Source organism: Lucilia sericata, unplaced genomic scaffold, assembly GCF_015586225.1.
Source record: "Lucilia sericata isolate MDLA Ls3-8-SP2 unplaced genomic scaffold, ASM1558622v1 Contig000438F_arrow, whole genome shotgun sequence".
Lineage (NCBI taxonomy): Eukaryota > Metazoa > Arthropoda > Insecta > Diptera > Calliphoridae > Lucilia > Lucilia sericata.
In genome coordinates, this window is record NW_023994453.1 from 264,685 (window position 1) to 286,017 (window position 21,333).

At 29.5% G+C, this 21,333-nt stretch overlaps 1 protein-coding gene across 5 annotated transcripts in view; it reads right to left on the minus strand.

Annotated features, from left to right (window-relative positions):
• Window positions 1-465: 465 nt before the first annotated feature.
• The window catches only part of LOC119604841 (probable serine/threonine-protein kinase DDB_G0282963), a 66,627-nt gene continuing 45,759 nt past the window's right edge, over window positions 466-21,333 (minus strand). For 2 of the 5 annotated variants that reach the window (XM_037957713.1, XM_037957714.1), the window contains exons 2-7: window positions 3,293-5,269; window positions 2,808-3,227; window positions 2,563-2,740; window positions 1,872-2,491; window positions 1,573-1,788; window positions 466-1,453 (exon numbers count right to left, since the gene is read on the minus strand). In XM_037957713.1, coding sequence (XP_037813641.1) covers window positions 865-1,453; window positions 1,573-1,788; window positions 1,872-2,491; window positions 2,563-2,740; window positions 2,808-3,227; window positions 3,293-5,268 — 3,999 coding nt within the window. In that variant the 5' untranslated portion in view covers window position 5,269 and the 3' untranslated portion in view covers window positions 466-864. Of the gene's footprint in view, window positions 1,454-1,572; window positions 1,789-1,871; window positions 2,492-2,562; window positions 2,741-2,807; window positions 3,228-3,292; window positions 5,270-7,043; window positions 7,068-18,195; window positions 18,805-21,333 lie in introns of those variants that run through there. The other 3 variants (XM_037957712.1, XM_037957711.1, XM_037957715.1) reach the window with 3 other exon arrangements.

Sequence of the window (21,333 nt, forward strand, 5' to 3'; positions counted from 1 at the left end):
CACGTTAATATAAATGTTTTATTTGTTATAGTTTTTTTTTTTAATATAATTTTTGTTATTTTGATTTTGTTACTAAGTATTTTAGTTTATATATTTTTGTTTTATTTCTTTTAGATTTGCATAAGGCGCTAAATATACTCTACATATGTATAGTATGTATGTGTATATAATATTTTTTTATATATATAGTATATATTTATTTCTTTTACTTATGTATTTAAATTAATTTACTATTAAACTTTGTTTTTTTTTATTTATTTTTTTTTTCAATAATAATGCGTTTTTAACACTTTTAAATATTGAAACTTTTAAATGTAATGTTTAACAAACAAATAGTTTTTCATTAATTAATTTAAGTGTATAAATATTTTATATTTTTCTTTTGTTTATATATATATTTAGAGAAATGAAATAAAGTAAGTTTAAAACAATAGTTTTTGTTGTTGTTGTAATAATAAACACTTAAATACTAAAAAAAGTTGTGGTAACATTTTTCTTTTTAACAAATTTTATGTTTTCTTTTACTAAGTTGGTTAAAATATATATAATAATTTCTAATTTATTTAAATATATATGTATATATATGTTTTTGTAACAGGGATGGAAGTGTTAGGTAATATAGGGGAAGTAGGAGGGAGGGAGTTTTGTTTTTTTATTTAATAAAAATATTTGCAACTCAAAAGGCAGCTAATTTTTTGTTTAAATTTAATTTAATTTAATTTAATTTACTTAATCTTAATTAATTTTTCTTTTTATTTGTTGTTAAGATGATAGTGTATTTTAGAAATATGTATGTTTATAGATACAATAAAAAACTCTAAAAAAAATTACCTCTGTTGTTTAGTTTTGATTTCATTACCAAGTTCATCTCATCCAGGGAGCTTTACGTTTAATTTTGGTGCGCAAACTTCTCAAGGTTTTTGGTTTCTTTTGAGGTGTCAAAGCATGATGCAAACCACCATAATGATGATGATTATGGTTGTTGTGTGTGGCACCATTGGTGTTGGTGGTATTGCTGTTGTTGTTGTTGTTGTTGGTGGAACCAAAGTAACTTTGTGTATTATAACCTTCATCGAGTAGGGATGAGCTTGAATGTCTATTGGAATTGCCATTTAAAGTGGCATAGGATAGATTTGCAGCTGCTGTACTTAATAAGGCCATTTTGCTCATGTTGTGTGGTTGTTGTGCTAGATGATGTTGCTGCTGTTGTTGCTGATGATGTTGATTATGATGATAATTGCTATTTCTATCCAAGGTGGATATGATGTGCTCTTCCTCGACGGTGGTAGAAGGTGGTCTTTTAATCGGTGAGTTGGAACTAAGACTGGAATTTTGACTATTGGTGGTTGTAGAACTAGTATCAATACCTGAGGATAGAGAAAGTGATAGTAAGGCATCTACGCCATCGCGGTGACGTTGTTGATCTTCCAATTCTTCTGGTGTGATATTGTGGCTGTAAATAAATAATAATAATTAAACAAATTTTTAAAATTTTAAAAAATTTTTGAACTTGTAAGTTCCAAAAGCCTCTATTTCTCATAATTTTGTGATAATTTGAATATGAAAACTCACCATTCTTCACTACTTTCGTAGGCAGCATCTGATGAAGCACAATTACTTTGATTATCTGCACAGCCTTGTTGTGATGATGGTTGGCCATTGCCATTTAAAACTAAAGATGAGTTACCATTGATTAATGGGGTAGAAGCACCACTACCAGCAGCACTGCCACCGCCACCAGCGGAATATGTATGATCTTCACTAGGTGAAGATGTTATAACAGGTGATCTAAAAATAAATATAACAAAACAACAATAAGATTATAGCAAGTGTAAACAAAATGTATAATGTTTCTTTTTTTTTTTTCTTACCCATTTTGGAAAGTTTCGGCAAAAACTTTTGGTCCGTGTTTTAAAGCCAACATAGCAGTAGCGGCATTTACATCGTCTATGCTATCAGCACCGCAATCTCTGGCCAAGCGTTCTATGCTTTCGTAATTGCTAAAAGCACCCATTATGGAAGAGGGATTGTTTGTGTTGTTCGCACTGTTGCCGTTGCCGTTGATGTTATTGTTGTTGTTGTGGGAATTGCCATTGGTTTGAACATTTTGTGGATTATTTGTGGGGTAGTTGTATTTGTTGTTGTTAGTGTTGTTAGTAAGATGATTTGTTTTGGTTGTACTATAATCGGACGGATATTCATCATCAGGAACATCGGGCACTACATCACTGATGTCTTTAAAGGCTTTCGATAGATTGGGAAATAGATTTGGATCGAAACGTGAATTGATATGTGATGAAGATGTCGTCGATGATTTGGAACCATCTAAAACATCATAGCCCTGTGATGAGCCTATCGAACCACCACCTGGACTTTTCAGACTAATCTTATCAGCCGATGAATTTTGAAAGAAGGGTGAACGATTAAGGGCTTGTATTAAATTTTGTCTTTGTTGCTGTTCGACACGCCACAAGGAACCTTTGCCCATATTCTAGAGAAAATAATTTAATTAATTTGTTAATTTTGTTTAAAATTAAGAAACTATTAAATTATTTTACTTACCGGTGCTTTTTCCACTTTAACAAAACTTTTGTTCAATGAAAGATTGTGACGCACACTATTTTTCCAGCCAGTAGGTGCAGTCTTGAAATAGGGAAAATGTTGCACTATCCACGCATAGATTTCTTTAACAGGCAAAGCCTTCTCTTGTGATCCCTCTATGGCCATGAATATTAAGGAACTGTAATGAAATGTAACAATTCAATTATTCCCTATTGCATTAAAAAAAAAAACTCAGGATAACTTACCTAAAACTATAGGGTGGTTTGTTGTGTGTGTGTACCAATGGATCATATGGCACTTTATTGGTATGTTTTTGCTTTTGCGGTGTAGTCTGCATATTATTCTGGTTGGTATTAATGGTTAACGATGAGGAGGAAGATGATTTTGGCGTTAGAGGTGACTGTTGCTGCTGCTGTTGTTGTTGCTGAGGTGTAGAATTATTAATTCTTTGGTTTGAAATGTTTGAATTACTATTGGATATTTCAAAATCTTTAAGAGAATCATTATCGTAACTGGAAAAAGAGGTAGGACTGCGTATTGCTTGATGCTGCTGCTGTAAATGATGCTGCAATTGTTGAGGTGTACTACTAAGTGTATAAAATTCTTTGGTTGTATGTTGAGGTTGTGTTTGTATTTCTGGTGAAACCATTAGAGTTGGTGAGGAACTGAATAGAGAATAAATAAACAATTAGTTTTTACAAAATTATGAAAATAGTTAAAATTAACTTACACCACTACTTGATGATGTTGCTGTTGTTGTTGCTGATGTGTAGCTGCAGGAGAATTTGTAACGAGAGGCAAAGCTGGATGACTAACTAAGGTATAACCGGGCGGTATAACACTTGTTGTCAGTGTTGTGGGCGAAGCAGCTGATGACGAGGAGTTAGTTGAAGAAACCGCTATAAATGGTGCTGTGGTTGAGGAGTTTGAGCTGCTGTAATTTAGAGCTATAGGTGTTGATGAACCACTTAGAGTAAAGTAAGATGTTTTACTTAAAGGTGGACTATTGCCACCATTAATAGCTGCCGTCGATAGGGAGGAGGAGAGTGAAGTATTTGAGGAGGCAGGTGATGAGACTACGGTAATAGTTGAGCCAACAGCTGTGGCAATTTGAGAAGCAGACGACGTGACGGACAAGACAGAAGAAGCTGTATTGTTATTATAGTTATTCGACGTTATAGTGGTAGAGTTGCCACCACCGCCGCCACCTTGATCCAAAACATTCATTTTCTCTCTTAAGTATTTTTTGTGTGGATGATGGGTGGTACTGCTGCTGCTACTCGAAACGGGAGTAGAATTATTTTTATGACCTTGATAAACTGTGTTAGTAGTAACATTGTTACTGCTGCTTGTTGTAATCGACGTTGCTATGTTGCTGCCATTAACAACACTATTGCCATTGGCAACAATTGAAGTAGTACTGGGCAGTGTTAATTGTTTGGACCCAGTGTGATTGGTAGCTACAACTACCGTTGTTGTATTATTATTGCCACCACCGGTTATAGATGATGATGATGAAGAAGGCACAAGGGAAGAATTGTTGTTGTTATTGTTATTAGAATGACTATTGCTTAAATTGGTGGCATTAAGGTGAGCGCCACCACCACCACCATTCGAGTTGCTTAAAAGTTGTCTGGCGGGCAGAAAATTCGTACCCGCTTTATACTCCACCACAGTGGTGGTTCCACTGGGACCCACATGCACTGTGGTTGTAGCACCCCCTAAGGCCGCAATGTTGCCATAAATTTTTGTATCCTTTAAATCGACGGCACTAAAACGTTTGAATTGCTGCTGAAAATCACTGGCACTTAAAGTGGTTATTTGTGTTTCAGCCGGCAATTCAGTAGTACAGCCACCTGTGACATTTGTCGAGATGACTTGCTCTTCGCCGGCCACATGATGAGGCAACTCTTCAATTAAGTCATGAGCATTGGCAGCATTTACAATGCAAATATTGGTATTATTCAATAGAGGACGTTTCTGAGGGGTGGTGTTATTTGGATGGCTGCCGCTATTACTGCCGCCGCTAGTATTGCTGGTGGGAGTTGTGGTCGTTACAATTTCTTTAATTAAATTGGAATTGTTCAACCAGGCTAGAGAACGTAACTCTTCGTCATTGTCATTTGTTGTTGAAGTCGTTATGACATGCTGCTGCTGCTGGTGATGTTGGTGAGGCGAATGGTGATGATGTTCATTGTGTGAGTTGGTGGTGGCATCTAAAGGTTCTGCTGCTAGTAATACAATATTGCCCGTTGTCTGAGACGTTCCATTGTTATTGCTATTGCCATTGCTAGTCGTAATGGCGGTTGTGGTCCCATCGTATGCTGTAAACTGACCGTTACGATTTTGTTGCAGTAGCACATATTTCGAAGTGGCTGGCATGGTGGTTGCATTAAAAGACGCTGGTGCTGTAGATGAATTTAGAAACGTTGCCTTTGTGGCGGCTGCCAAAAGATTATTGAAATTATTTGCGGTTGTTGTATGAGCAGATATTGTTGCTGCTGCTGTCGCTGCTGAAGAGGTGATATTTATAGTATTTGTCAAAAGTTGTGGATGATGTTGTTGCTGTTGTGTCCCAGCCGTATGATATCTTAGACCATTTGAAGCGGCTGCCACTACGGTAGCTGTTGTCACTGTTTGTTGTAAGGTACGTAATTGGCTCAAGTCATGAGTCGTCAATATTTGTGTAGGATTGTCTGGCGACATTCTAAAATGGAAGAAGAAAAAATAAAATCAAATAAAAATCATGAGTCATATTTAAAGTTAAAGTAACAAATAAAAAAAGGAAATCTAATGTAACAATATTACAAAGTTTCATCACGTTAACATCGTAAACTAAATAACAAAATTTTGTTCTCTTTCTCTAAAGACTCCCTCAATTTTTGTTTACTTATGCTTTTCCCTATCTCTAATACCAAATTTGTTTATTTCATTTACTTTTCAAATATTTTTTATAAACATTTTATCCCTTTTTTTTAATGTATTTAAGGTTTTTATTTGCATGACCTACAAATTATCTTATCATATTTGATATTTATACTCTATTATGAGAGAATTATTTTTTTGTTATAAGAAAACAAAAAATATAATTTTAAATTAAAACAACACGTGCTTTTTAGTTAGTAGTTTAAATTGTTTTCTTATTTGCCTTTTTAAATCTTGAAATTAGTGTCAATCAAAGATATTTGTTAATAAATGGTTTCAAAACTATGTTTATAGCATAGAGAAGAAATGTCAGTTGTCAAAAATCTAAATAGTGAGGATGTATTAAAAATAATTATATAACAATAATTATATAACAAAATGAAAAATTAGGGACCCACTTAATATTTAGTTATTTTTGAATTTCAGAATATACCTCTTAAAGACATGTTCGAAAATATTAGGCAAATGATCTCTAATATCAAAATATATGTAATTTTAGTTTTATTTGAGTGCAATTTAATACACTTTCCAATTTCGAAATTAACAATTTTGAATATAATTTTAAAATATTCATGAAATTTAAAATATTTTTTAAATTAATTTAATACTTTTTGAAATATTTTCAATGTAGTTTTTGGTGTTAAATTAATTTGTTTAAAATATGTTCGAAAATTCGAACTTAAATTTGGAATTTTTTGTTAAGTTTAAAAGCTTATAATTAATGAAAAAACTCCAGATCATCGCAAAAAAATGTAATATTTTAACTAAGAAAATCCGAAATTATGTTCGAAATTATTTAAAGCTGATCTCTAAATCATGAGGATTCATAAAAATCTAATTTTAGTTTTATTTAAGTATAATTTCATACATCAGAACCTAAGATATATTGTTGGCCCACTATCATGACTGTTGCGAGTTCCTTTATCAGAGTCCCTTTACCACAAACTCCTTATCGACCGTCTACAACACTACCAAATAACCTGCGGAGGCATTCAGTGTCAAACTTATAATATTTTGAAAATTATTTTTAAAATTCGATTCGAATTGAAATTTTTTTGAAAATTTTTATGAAAAACACATTAAAAATATTTAAAACAAAAATGTTAAAAAAAAACTTTTTAATTACAAATTATTAATTTTTTTAAATTATTTAAAAATAACAAAATTTTCCCCGGCTTTTTATTAACAAAAAACACTTTCACGTTTTTTTTTCACTTTTTTTCAAAACTCTTAGATAATCATTAATTAATGCATTATTTTTTTTATAAAAAATTACAAAATTAAAGAATTCTTTTAAAACTTACTTTCAATTAAAAACAATTTTAACGGCAAATTAATTAATTTTTAATAATTAGAAAAAACAGCAATTTGTTTATATAACAAACAAATATATAATGACAATAACAATAAAATACAAAAAAAAAATTCCTATAAATAATACATAATATTATTATGCACTAATACACATTTAATTCAAACATACATACTACATACATACATGAAGTTGTATGTAAAATTTTATGCTATAAATATTTATTTATGTATGAAAAACGTACATTTTCAATTTTTTTTAGTGTATTTAAAGAAAACTAATACACAATTTTCTTTTTTTTTTTTAATTTATTTTTAAACAATATATTTTCTTGATTTTCTTTTTATACTTTTTCTTTTTATTTTTTATATTTTTATTGTTGTTTTGGTTGTGTGTTTTGGCGTCTATAACCAAAAAAGAAAATTAAATTGGTTGGTTGTTTGGTCTATAAGTCACATTGTCAACTGAACTAAAACAATTAGAACATTTTGTTTTAGCAAGACGATTTCTTTAGTTTGTATTTATTTTGCCTTTTGCTTTTTATTTCTAAGTTTAACAACAAAAAATTGTATGATAAGTTTTTTTCTTGTTTGTGTTTTACTTAAACAAAAAAAGCAAGAAAAACACAAATACACAACAAAATCTTTTGCAGCCAGTCAATATACTATAGTTTTGAATTTTAAAAAGAAAAAAACTGAAAACAGCAGCGGCAACAACAACAAAAATAATTTATTTACGCATTTTTGAAATAAAGTATACAAATACAGAACTACTACTAATACAACAAACAGCAGAACAAGTAAACAGACTAGCTAACAAATAGCAAAGAACAAAATAGTCTAACAGTGTTTCCCAAACGGCATTAAGATAGTGGCCTAGGTGTATTTCTTAGGATTCTTTCAAACTAACTACTTTTTAAAAGTAAACAATGAACAGCTGTTCATTGTTTACAAAATCAAGTAATTTAACAACAGGCGATTTTTTTACGTCTAAAAAGTTAGTAAACGAAAAAAGTGAAAAGAGAAAATATGTATGTATGTATTTCACGTGAAATGTTGTTTGGCGATAGCGGCTACGAACGGGTGGCCCCACTGTAAACCCCAAAATATTTTTGTTTGGGAATTCTTAGATAATTTTTCTTAGCAGAAACTACTACTTTAAGTATACAACGACTATGTACATTTACCTAATAAACAATGTATAAAACATATAAGAACCATACATCAGCAGATAGATAAATTAATTGATAAGATAAGCCTCTCTTTTATATGTGTTAAAATTATATTTTCAACTTGTATTATCTATAAAAAAATGTCTGTTACTTTGAAATGTGTATACGTAATTTGTATACATATTTTTTTATATTTTCACTAAAAGAAAATGTAACGACTTTAAGATACACCCTACATACACCTACACCACTTCTAAAGTTGCAGAGGCCATCAATGTTAACAAACCATCCAAAGCAATTGGCCCCGATGGCATATCCAGGCTGATGCTGAAACACCTTGGCAAGGTGAGATTCAAGTACTTGACAGTGGTTTTAAACTTGTCAACGAACAGCCTGATAATACCTAATGCCTGATCCCGGATTTAAAACCAGGGAAAACGTGACAGAGGGACAATCCTACAGGCTGTTTCCCTCCTGTCACACTGTTGAGGCGCTCCTCCTCCAGATGCAGTTCAGCCATAGAACATACGAAGGAAGTAAACATGAATTTAGGCGTCATAGTCGATGGAGTTCAAATAACGACTGCGAACCACCCAAAATGTTTAAGAGTCAACTTTGAGCGCCTATTTACCAACTCAGTTAATGCCAATACATGATCCTCAAAATGCTAGCCGTCAGCACTTAAAGGATAGAAGGATGGACAAAGAAACCTTATTCGCTAACTGTAAAACAATAGACGGTTCAGTGTTCAATTATACTGCTCCAGTGTGATCTCCTTCGCAGAGTGATACCCAGTGGAGAAATATGCTAAGCTGCCAAAATACTGCCCTGTGGACCTAAACGGGCTGCATGCAAATAACCTCGGAGCACCACCTACACGAGGAAACGAAGGTCCTTCCAATCATGGAACATAATGTCATGCTGACTAAACAGTTCCTCCTAGAATGTCATCGGAGTAATCATCCCAACTTTAACATCACATAGTTGGATGCTTCCCCAAGGTAGAAGCTCTATGTATACAAGGTGAGCATATAAATATACATACATATGTGCAGGATCCCTAGGATCGTAATTTATATACAGCACCTGCGGTGAAAAACAAGGGTTGCTCTGACACTATTGGTCCCGCACAGACCATGCCGTCCCCAATATATGATCAGCATGTGGTCAGGTCCAAATGATACCCACCAAATAATGGACTAATTTCCATAAGTGTTAATGGGGTGAATGTTTGGAAAAATTTCATTTAGTAACAACAGACAGAGGGACGAACATCTTGACTTAGTTAAAAAATTAGTTCAAATTAAAATTTCCCCATCACACTGCTGTAGGGTACATAGGAAATTATTGCGTAAACTAAATAGGTAGAGATAATTTAGTTTGTGTATAAATGTTTGTCTATGTCTACAGAAACAAAAATTTACACAAAAAAAGAAAAATAAACAAAAATTCTTGCAAACCATACCCACCATTAAAGTTTACGCGAATCTCAATTTGTTTCGTGTTTGAAAGTACATAGGTATTTTGAAGATTATTATAAAACGTCAGTCATGTTATAATAAATAATTTTTATAATAAAATTATTTTTAGTTAAAGTTATGTTAAAGTATTTATGTGATAAAATTTTATTCAGTGTAATTTTAATATAGTAAACAATGTTGCTAACGCCCATTTAACAACATGTTTACTGCGTAAGTTTACATAGTTTTTACACTCCCACTTCCACTCTCTCTCACTTAAAAATGTCAACACTGCATATTTAAACAATGCAACGATATGATTTGATATTTGGTTAAAAAAAGTAATTATATTTTATAAATTGAATAAGAAAAGCTTATTATTTGCACTTTATATACATACTAGAAAAACAAACAAAACAACAACAAATTATGGCTGGTCGACTAGACCATGCTAGAACAAAACCACACACAACACACACGCTAATAATAAGGAAATTGTAGTGACAACAACCTTCACTCATGAACGACAAAAAAACTTTAAGCACGAAAATAATAATAAATAAATAAAAAAAAGAATCACATAGAAACAGATATAATATATAGAACAATAACAGTAACAAAAAATAAACTAAAATGAAACTATAACAACGAAGAAGAAAACAAATTTTAGCACAAATAATATATACCCGGAGGTATGAGACAACACAAGTAACCTCTAAAGGAATTTCAATTTTTCTTATAATGTGGTTGTTGTTTAAAAGAAAAACAAAAACTTAAGTAAAAATATGTTATGTTAGTTTAGTTATTATTGTTGTATATTTTTTTGCACATACCATACTTATAAACAACAAAAGAAAAACGGAAGCATTAAAGTCGCCATAGTTACTTAAAGGTAAACAAAACCAAAGATGGCAAAGTTCATTTTCCGGAGAATGCGAGAGAGAGAGAGGAAGAAAATAAGTAAAAACAAACTGTTCTGTTGACACAAGGAAATCAAAGAGAAATATAGTTATACAACAAAGTTATTCTATAATATATAAACAAAAAAGCAAGCAACAAAAACAAAACAACAAAAGTATTTGAGCTAAGGAAAAGCTTTTTAAGAGTAAACACATTAAGCTCTCATTATGTTATGAAAAAGGAAATTGGAAAAAACACCAACTGCGCATAACAAAATTTTCTTTTGTTGTTGTTCTATTTTTGTTTATGCTACAAAGAAATTGTTTTTGTTTTTCTTGGAGAAGAGTTATATTAAAAATTTAACAAAGAGAGAGTAAAAACAAACAATTCCTTTGCAAAAATGTTCAAACAATAAAAGGATGAGATGGCATGTTATTACTTTAATAGCGCTAAAATTGTCATTGTTTGTTGTTTTTATTGTTATTTTAAAATGTAAATGAAATAGTGCGTGTAATAGGTGGACAGAGAAAGAGAGAGAGAACAACATGTTTAGTAGCAGTGTTGAAATTTAAGCGTTTTTCTAGGTCAAATTGAACAGAAGTCACACGAATGTAAGCCCATGTCTAGATTTGATAAATTTTTGCTATGCTAAACGTTAAATTGCTATCAAGATAAAAAATATGAGGTATTTATTAGGGTTGTAGCAGTGTTATGCCAAAGTTGTCAGAACAATTGTGAAGAAAACTTTGTCTTGGCTAACAAATGTTATTTTATTGTAAAACTTGTGTATTTTTTTGAGCAATTAAAAATGTTTTTGTTAAATTAGTGTTTATTTGCAAAATATACATTGTTTTTATAAATAATAGCATTAGTATTGCAATAGAAATGCTAACGTTTTGTTAAATGTTGTGATAAATATTTGTCAAGTATAGACATGGGGTAAGACACATATTTTTCATACAATATGACAACCATAGCTTAAAGTTTTATTTACGACTTTTTGAAACTTTTTCAATTGACGGTTTTTCAACCTTTTTTAATACATAGTAATAAATCGATATTTTACTGACATTTAAGTCGCCATCTGGTCTGTCTGATAATTTTTATAAAAATTCAAAAAATCTGATAATTGCTATTTACAATAAAGTCCAAAATACCAAATTTGTCGTTGAAATATTGATAATTCTTTTAAAACGAATGTGAAACTGAACTTTTTGTATAATATTCATTTTGGAACTAAAAAAACGTCTAAATCCGTTAATAATTTGTTAGCACTGCAAACATTTTATATAAATACTGCTTAATACTGAAAATAAATGCAGTTTATTGTAGTTGTAAGTAAATGTCAAAAGTCATATGTTTTCTTAATTTCTTTTTGCACTAGATACCTACATAATAACTATACATGTTATTTATATAGTAGAGATTTACAAAAACAAGAAAATGCATAAAAAAGGTTTAATCCCTTGGGTTTTTTTTAAATACCCCCTCCCCACTATTATAAATTAAATAGGTTTGTTAGTAAATACATTTAATTTTTTGTTATTGTTGTTGTTTTTAACATATGACCATAAACAAACAAGCCCATCGTTTTTATTATTTTACACTATGTATGGGTGTAGTTTAATAATAAAGTGAAGAAAAACCAAAAAAATATGCAGGTTTTTTTTATAATTTATATTAATGACGCGTTTCCTCTTTACCACATGTGCGCATAAATTATTATACAAACTATATACTCTTTTTATACCACAAAAATCACACATACTCTTCATTTTTATGTTCTCTTAACCAAACAATTTTTAAATACAATTAAAATTCACTAAAAATAATACAACACTGTGATAACGAGAAACGAGAGACACCCACTTTGGGCATGATAAGTGAAAGAAAAAAGAAAAAAAGTGTTTGTGTGTGACATAGAAGAGAACTTAAATTAACCATATTTACACAAGTTGACAAATTCACATGTATTCAAGAGACAGACCCCCACAATGTCAAACATATATTATAGAGGAGAACCATAAACAACGGTAACACTTAATAAATAAAATAAAACAAAAATGGAAAAAATCATACAAACGAAAAAACGTTTATAAAAAGACAACAACAAGCTCCAATAAACATGTTAAATATCAATAACATACAGAGTTGCCATTTAGATCATAAAGGGGAATCCCTAAATAAAGTTTTCCCGAAACTTCTACATCAGCTGTTTCAATTTGTACTTAAGTTGAGAACAACTGTTCTTGTTTTTCTAGAGGGATATGCCATGATTTACATTTTCCCCTAACTTTATTACAAAGCTTTAACTGGCAACTCTGTAAGTTTAATATACAAAAACATTGACAACAAAGTAGTCAAAATGTTATTTTTTACACTTGTTAGAGTCGTGTAACGGGTTTCCTCTTTTAATCACGTTTCTCTCAAATTTGTACTCTTTTTTCGTGTATATTTTTGTTTGGTACTTTTTTTTGTATTATAAATGAATATTTACATATTAAATGAACCATTTACGTCTACTGAACAAACAACAGTACATACTTACATACATACAGATGTCAGTATATAGGTATGTTGTCTATCTTGTAAATTACACTCAACTAGTTTTACATAGAAATCATTGTTGTTTATGGTTTTGTCTCTATTTTTTGAATGACATCTATGAATGAAATTGAAGTTAATTTAGAAAAATTATTAAAATTTACACACATTGTACCTACACACACACAAACAAATTAATAGATTTAGAAATAGGTTTATTTGTTAATTTTTTCTTTAAAATACCCTACATTGAGTATTATTATAAAATTTGTTTATTTTCCTTTTATAATATAAAACTTTTGTAAGCTTAAGACAAATGGCGTCATATTTAACAACACTTTTTTTTTTTTGTATATTTTACTGATATACTGTATATTGAATAAAAAAATAAAACTCAAGTCATTGCAGTCACTGAGGTAGAGATAAGGTTTTAAATTACGCATACATAAATCGGAGATATTTGAAAAGAAAAAAAAATAATTGAAATTTAAAATCTTTCAATAGTTTAGAGTAGTTAGTATTGCTGCTGTCTTTATACCCCTTCTTCTTATCATATTCGAATACAAAAAATTTATGAACGTCAATAAATAAAATGGGGACTACTTAATGAATATGACCAATACTAGTTTTTAATATAATCGTAATAAATTAAATACGAAAAAAAATTCTGAACTTTGAGCATTCGATATAAAATAATATGAAAAACTGTTTGACATTTCTAAACGAAAAAGTGATAGTTATGTACATATATAAAAAACCCGACAGTAATTTCCGAAAGATATCTTTATAGGTATAGTATCATAGGTTAATCTATAGGTATAATCCGATCCACAAATAAATGTGTTTAAGATTTGTTTCTGATTACATAAAACCTAACCTTATAAATGTTTAATATTAACAATTTACATAATTATTTTATAATTAACTTAAACTTCTCAAATAGTTTCTACATAAATAATAAGAAAATTGCGACGTCATTTCCATTTCCATTTCCAAGTTTCTTTATTGTTGTTGTTGTTTTTATTCTTTATTTCCATTGTTGTGTTTACAGTGAAAATGTCGCGCGTAGAATTTTGAAAAAAATTATAATAATAAAAACACCAACAACAACAGTAAAGTGTCAACAAAACTAAATACACATTTATATTATATTAAATAATAAACAACAAACGACGCCATTATACGAATGAATACAATATCACGGTGTAGAAAAACAGCAGCAATAACAACAACAGAAAAATATGGAATTAAACAAAATAAAATTAAAATAAAAATAAAAAAAAATTACACAAAAAAATATATATGACTGTGTTAGTATTATTAAACAAGTGAATGTGATACTCTCTTTAAAATGAGAGAAATTATTCTTATAATACAACTTAATTGTACAATAAAAGGTTGCCAATTAATTTTAGTAAATAAAAGATTTTCTAGAAAGAATTTTGTTTATAGTCAAGAGTACAGACTGTTTTATAGATCGATCTATGCCGAAATTAGTGAAAGATAGGTCTTTATTTTTTACTGTAGACTGATCTATAGTCAAGACTATAGACTGATCTATAGTCAAGAATATAGACTAATCTATGGTCAAGACTATAGACTGATCTATAGTCAAGACTATAGACTGATCTATAGTCAAGACTATAGACTGATCTGTAGTCAAGGCTATAGACTGATCTATAGTCAAGACTATAGACTGATCTATAGTCAAGACTATAGATCGATCTATAGTCAAGACTATAGACTGATCTATAGTCAAGACTATAGACTGATCTATAGTCAAGACTATAGACTGATCTATAGTCAAGACTATAGACTGATCTATAGTCAAGACTATAGACTGATCTATAGTCAAGACCAGGCTATAGACCGATCTATATTCAAGGTTGCTATAGACCGATCTATAGTCAAGGTTGCTATAGACCGATCTATAGTCAAGACTTAAGGCTGATCTGTAGTGAGGACTATAGACTGATCTATAGTCAAGACTACAGACTGATCTATAGTCAAGACTACAGACTGATCTATAGTCAAGACTACAGACTGATCTATAGTTAAGACTTAAGACTGATCTATAGTGAGGACTACAGATTAGTCTTAAATCAGTTTAATATCTTAAATCTGGCAGCTCCAGCGTATAACAGTGAGTATGTGTAACTGAGAGTTAAATTACTACTACATACTACTAAAAAAAAGAAAACTACTAGTACGAATGATGGTGACCTGTCTTGTTTGTTTATCTGTATTCTCTGTTTTTGTTTGTCTCCCCCTGTCCAATAGACTGTGATAAACAAGAAAATATGCAAACACAATTTACGAACCTCTAACAAACGACGGACCCAACAACATTTAGTCATACAAACAGCAGCAACAACAGCAGAAAACACACATATAGATAGCTGATGCTAATGTTAAAGCTACTTAAGTTAAACAACAACAATATATACATATCCAAATTAAAATACAATTTAAATAAAAATTATAATTATAACACACCGTCGTATTTTTCTGTAATGAAAAACAAAAATAAAACTGTAGGTACTATGTAAACTGCCAGAGAGTGAGAGTAAACAGAAAAAAGTACAAAATAATTGAATGACTAAACAAAAGAAGAGAGTTTTTTCTCAGCTATAGAATAATAACAAAACATACTGACACACACAACAGTGATAAGTACTAATTAGGAAGAAGGTGGAGTTATTTTAAAGTTTAAACAAAATCTAGGTATTACTAATTGTTTTTAATAATTGCATGTGTTTGTTTTTTTTGGCAAATTAACTTTAAATGTACTACTGTACATCAGAAAAACAATTGCAGAAATGACAGAAAAATTCCGCAACAAAATCAAGCTAAAAACAAACCTGCCAGATTTGCCAATTGATTTATTGACTTTTAAATGATTTTTTAGCTCAAAATTACTTTTTCTATGTGTATAAAAACAATCTAGAAGTTTTCTTTTTTAAAAATAAAAAATAAAGATTTTTATAAGATATGGATTTTTTTTGTTAATTTTTTTATTAATATTTATCTGGCAGCTCCAAACTATATCATCACATACATGTATTTATTATTTATAGCGGAGAGAAAGCCTAAATAGCAAGAGAGAGAATGTTTCTTTTTTTTCTGTATTATTTGGTGATGTAAACAAGTTTTTCTTTTTTGTTGTTTACTGTTGTTGTTATTTTATTGAATTCAAAACAAAAAAATAAATAAAATAAAAAAGAGAAAAGGTTAAGTTTGCGTAAACAAAGCGCGTGCTTTTTTCATTTGTGCTTTAGCGGTACTTTTTCCTTTGGTACGAGTGCAATTTTGGGGTTGCCATGGTTACTTGCACAATACACACGTTTACATCTTATAGTTAAGAAACTAAAATTTTATAAAACCAGGAATTGCAATAAAATATTCATAAGTTTAATAAATTTGCCGATGTTGAAAAATACACTATTAAACATGTTATAGGTATTATAAAATGAAAACTATACGCCCCTATTAATAAAAAGGTGCAAATGGAAAATATCAATATAAGTAGTTTTTCGATTATATAAAGATTTATATCTTTTATTTGAATTAGTTTTATCAGCAGATAAAGTATGTTGTTGGAAAAAAGATAAGCAGTCTAAATAGAGGGTTTTTTTCAGTTTAGTTGAAAAAAGGAAAACTATTTCTCTCAGATTCTTATGTTTAGGTAAGAGGAGTCTATATATTTGCAAACCAGAAAAAACAATAAAATGTTAGTAATAGTTTATTCAAGGAAAAAATTCGAAATTTTAAGAAAATTTGTTTCATAAAGAGATTTTTATTTAAAAGTTTTGCTGAGATCAAGACATATCTTTTTAAAGAATGTTTCCATATAATGAGAGAATTAATCGATTTTTTTATAAATAGAGAAATTTATTGACATTTTTGTATACTTATATGTAGAGATTGAGTTCAAGGACCAATTTTGTACCTATAAGTCTTTTCAAAATATTCCATGAACATTTAATCAAAAGATTTTATAATTTTTTTTATAGAATTTCCTGAAAATGACGCATTGCTTTTATAATAAACTTATTGTTTAAGAATTTCTATAAAGAACTTATTGAGTTCGAGCTATAATTTTCATAAGATATTAGTTCAGATCGAGCCTTAGATTTCTATAAAAGTGTTTGCTGAGATCAAGTCATAATCTCTATAAAAATTGCGTTAGAGCTATAGTTTTCTATACAAAATTTTGCTGAGATCTAGATCTAGGTTAAGTTTTCTAAAATTTTCAGACAATGTTTTCTACAGAAAACTTGCTAAAACTGAGACATACTATAAAAGTGGAAAATTTGATAGAATCGAGGCTTGGTTCTCTTTAGTTTGAGACATAACATTCTATAGAAAATTTTATGAAATCAATATTTTGTATGGATATTTTTATAAGAAAATTTGACAACTTAAAGTTACTTTATAAACCTTAAAAAATTATGATAAATCCACTATCGATTTTTTGTTTGTTTCAGCCCTCTTGTCATTCATTAAGATTTGGCAAGTACTGTAAAATTGTTTTAAAATTACTGCAACCCCTATTGAGTATACAGTTGTTAGTCAATAATTTACGAAATTTTAAATTTTGAGCAAAAATTTTAAAATTAAACTATGACACACAAAACACTTAAACACTGACAGGGTTTATTAATACAAAAGCACTAAGTTGGCATTACTAACTAAAAACAAAGATATATTTCTTAGAGAAAATCTTTAAGATTTCTTTTAAGATATTTTTATATATTAAATATATTTCAAGAATTTCACAATTTGTATTTAAATTTAGTAAATTCCATAGAATAGATTTCTTTTTTTAACATTTTGCGTAATAAATGTAAAGTAAATAAATTTATTATTGAAAATTCATTGTGAAGCCAAAAAATAAAGTTAAATTAAAAACAAAATAATAAAATTAGCACACGTCTGCAAACAATTTATAAAAAAAATAGAAAAAATCTAAAAAAATATAAAAATCTACAAGGCCGCTTAGCAAAATTGAAAAAAACAATTTGTTGTTGACTGTATAGTTAAGAAAAAGTATCTCACATTTTGTTTTTTTAGCTTTTAAAATGTTGTTGCTGTTGTTGTTTTCATAGTGTTGGTGAACTTAGTTAATGTGTATGTGCTAGTAGTAGTAGTAGAGACAAAAATAACAACAACAATAACACACAAAAATAATAGTTGTCAGTGACACTTGTCAAAAAAAAAACCTAATTTCATTAATAACTAATTTAAATAAATTTTTATAAAAAAAATTAAATTAAAATTTTTTAATAAAACAACAAAATTATAAATTAAAATGTATTTACCTACTTTGTTTTAAGATCCATTTTTATTATTTTTTTTTCTAAAACTTAAACTTTGTTTTTATTTATTTATTTAAAGTTTTTTTTTAGATTAATTTAATTTTTTATTATTAAATTCTTATTAATAAATAAATTTTTCTTCATATTTTTATTTTAGCTGCGATTCAAAACCACATGTTTATTTTTATAATTTTTTTTTTCTTCAAAATCTACTTGTCGTCGTCGTTCTTATGTGTATAAATTTTTATTTAACAATCAATAATTTTTTTATATTTTTTTCACTTGATTTATAATCATTTGAAAACACGTTTTTTTTCACAAAATAAAATTTCATATAAATAAATTTTCTGTTCACAATACACAATTTTTTTTAAAGCAATAAATATTTTTTAAAAATAAGTTTAACACTGTTTGCTGTTTTCTTTGTAATTTTGTTATTTTATAAACAAATAAACAATATTTTTTTGTAGAAAAAAAATAATTATAAAACAAAAAGAAAAAATTAAAATATTCCCCTACTAATAATTTTCTTTGTTAAATAGGAGAGAGTACGGTGAAAACGTTGTTTTTGCAACAACGACGCCTTTTGTAATGATTATCGTGTCGTTGTTTGGAAAAAATGTTCAATTCATTCTGTGTGTACGGCGTTGGCCGTTTTTTTATATTTTTTTTTCTTCACTTCACTTTATTTTGTTTTATTTTTTCGACATACATTTCTACATGTGTATGTATGACGATGTCTACGGCTACGACGAGTATTGTTAATATGATGAGTTGTTGTATTGATATTTTTTGTTATTGTCCCACACAAACATAACAACAAAAACAAAACAAAAATATTCTCTCTTCTTCTTTGATTGCTTCTTTCGAAATCAAATCACTCTCTTTTTTGTATAGAAAATAACAACAACTAACTAGCCTTATCTTATGTTATGGTTTCTCTTTTGTCATGTTGTGAAAAGATTTGTTTACAGCAGAGAGTTAGTGTTGTGTGGCTAAAGAGAGCGTTTTGTTTAAAAGGGAGAGTTGTACTTCTTAAACTAATAAGAATAACCTTAGAGTAGGCTTACCAGATTTCAGAGACAAACTTCCCCATTTCCTCTTATAAATTGTCAGGCAATTTTTGCCCATATTTCGATTCACTGTTTTTATAATAATTTGCTTAGTCCCGATTTAGACAGAGAAACTTTTGTTGATAAACTTTTTCTTAATTCTCTTTTAAAGTTGCCTTAATGTGAACCGGCACTTAGATCGAGCTACATATATGTAGGTATAGATGATGCTTTTAGATGAGATCGAGCTGCTGCTTTCTATATAAAACTTGCAAAAATGTCTTCGCTCAGTTTTTCTATAGAAGGTACAGTTTCTTCAATAGAAAACTTATGAAATTTAGCCCAGATTTTGATCCATTGTTTTTATGATAATTTGTTTAGTACCGATTTAGACTTTTGTTGATAAAATTATTCTAAATTCTCTTTTAAAGTTGCCTTAATGTCCACACAGAAAAACTTTTGTTTCAGCAACTATGTGCAACTAAAGTTTCCCAACAATAGTTTCCCTGTGTGAACCGGCACTTAGATCGAGCTGCATATATTTATTTATTTATTTTGTAATCTGTAATCTTGATGAGATCGAGATAAAATTTTCTATGGAAAACTTGTTAAGATCGAGACTAAGTTGTTTTTTTTAGAAAGTTTAGTTCCAGATAAATTTTCATATACAAATATTGATGAAATCGAGACAAAGTATTCTATGTAAAACCTGCTAAGATCGATACAAAATTTTCAATATTGAACATGCTGGGATCGAACAAAGTTTGCTATAGAAAACTTGACAAAATCGATACAAAGTTTTCTATAAAAACTTCATTAGATTGAGACACAGATTTCCAAAGAAAACATGTTGAGATTGTGGCATTGTTTTCTATAATAAAATTAGTTACAACGAGACGCAGTTTTCCATTGAAAGCTTGGAATGATCGAGACATAATTTTCTATTAAAGGCTTGGTGAGATCGAGACACAAACTTCTATAGAAAGTTTAGTAAGATTGAGGCATAGTTGTCTATTTATAATTACCATCTGACGAAACTTGAGTGGATTGAGATTTGTTCAATACTCGGGTATCTCTAAACTGGGAGACAAAACGGACTGGAGATCTACATTGAAAACTCGGAAATCGAAATATACTAACGTCTTCCTAATCATAACACTAGCATTCAGACACCTGACGGCAATTAGAGCGATATGATAAGGTTAAATTTAAAACGTGTTGGACTGTGAAAGACCTATAACCGAATGCTATTCCAGTGGATCCACTGCATCTTATTGGTACCAGGCCATTCAAACAAAAATAGAGCGAACGAGGAGAGAAGGAAGCTAAGCAAAACCAGCGTAAGGATGTCCGAATACCAATACGGCTACTTGCATAAATGAAACTGTGGGAAGAAAAACTAAAATCCTATGTACTGACCTCACAAGATAGCAGGATGGGAAGCTTCCTTAGAATGAACAAGAGAGATATTATTCGAGATATTACATAAGAATCTACGTCGAGGAAACTGAGTTTCTCAATATTATCTTAGATCTTTATATAACAGACAGCAGGATGAGAAGCCTCCTTAGAATGAATAAGAGAGATATTATTCGAGATATTACATCCCCCAGGTACCCTAATTGGAAAGTTTGTATTAGAATCTACGTCCAGGAAACGGAGTTTCTCAATATTTTCTTAGATCTTTATATAAGGTATCCCACCAATGCATGAACAAGTGTTTTTAGGTGCATTTCAATTTATCAAAAATACTAATTTGCCATCCGTTAATATAATAGATTTCATAGAAATTGTTAGAAAAATATGGACGTTGAAACCCCTTTAATATTCATATGAGAAATTCATAATCAACTCAAGGTTGACAACCGTTTCTAAAAGTTGGAAAGATATCGGTATATTTAAACTTATTTCGGTAGCGGTATTTTTTTTATTAACTCATTATAACTGTCTTTGTGTTAGCGGCAGTGTTCTAAAAAGGTTATTTATGGACTTATCCTCGTATTAGCACGCCCTGTTAAGGTACATATTCTCCACAAATTAATATTTTTCTGAAACAATTTCCTTTCTGATCTGGCAACACAAGCCACAT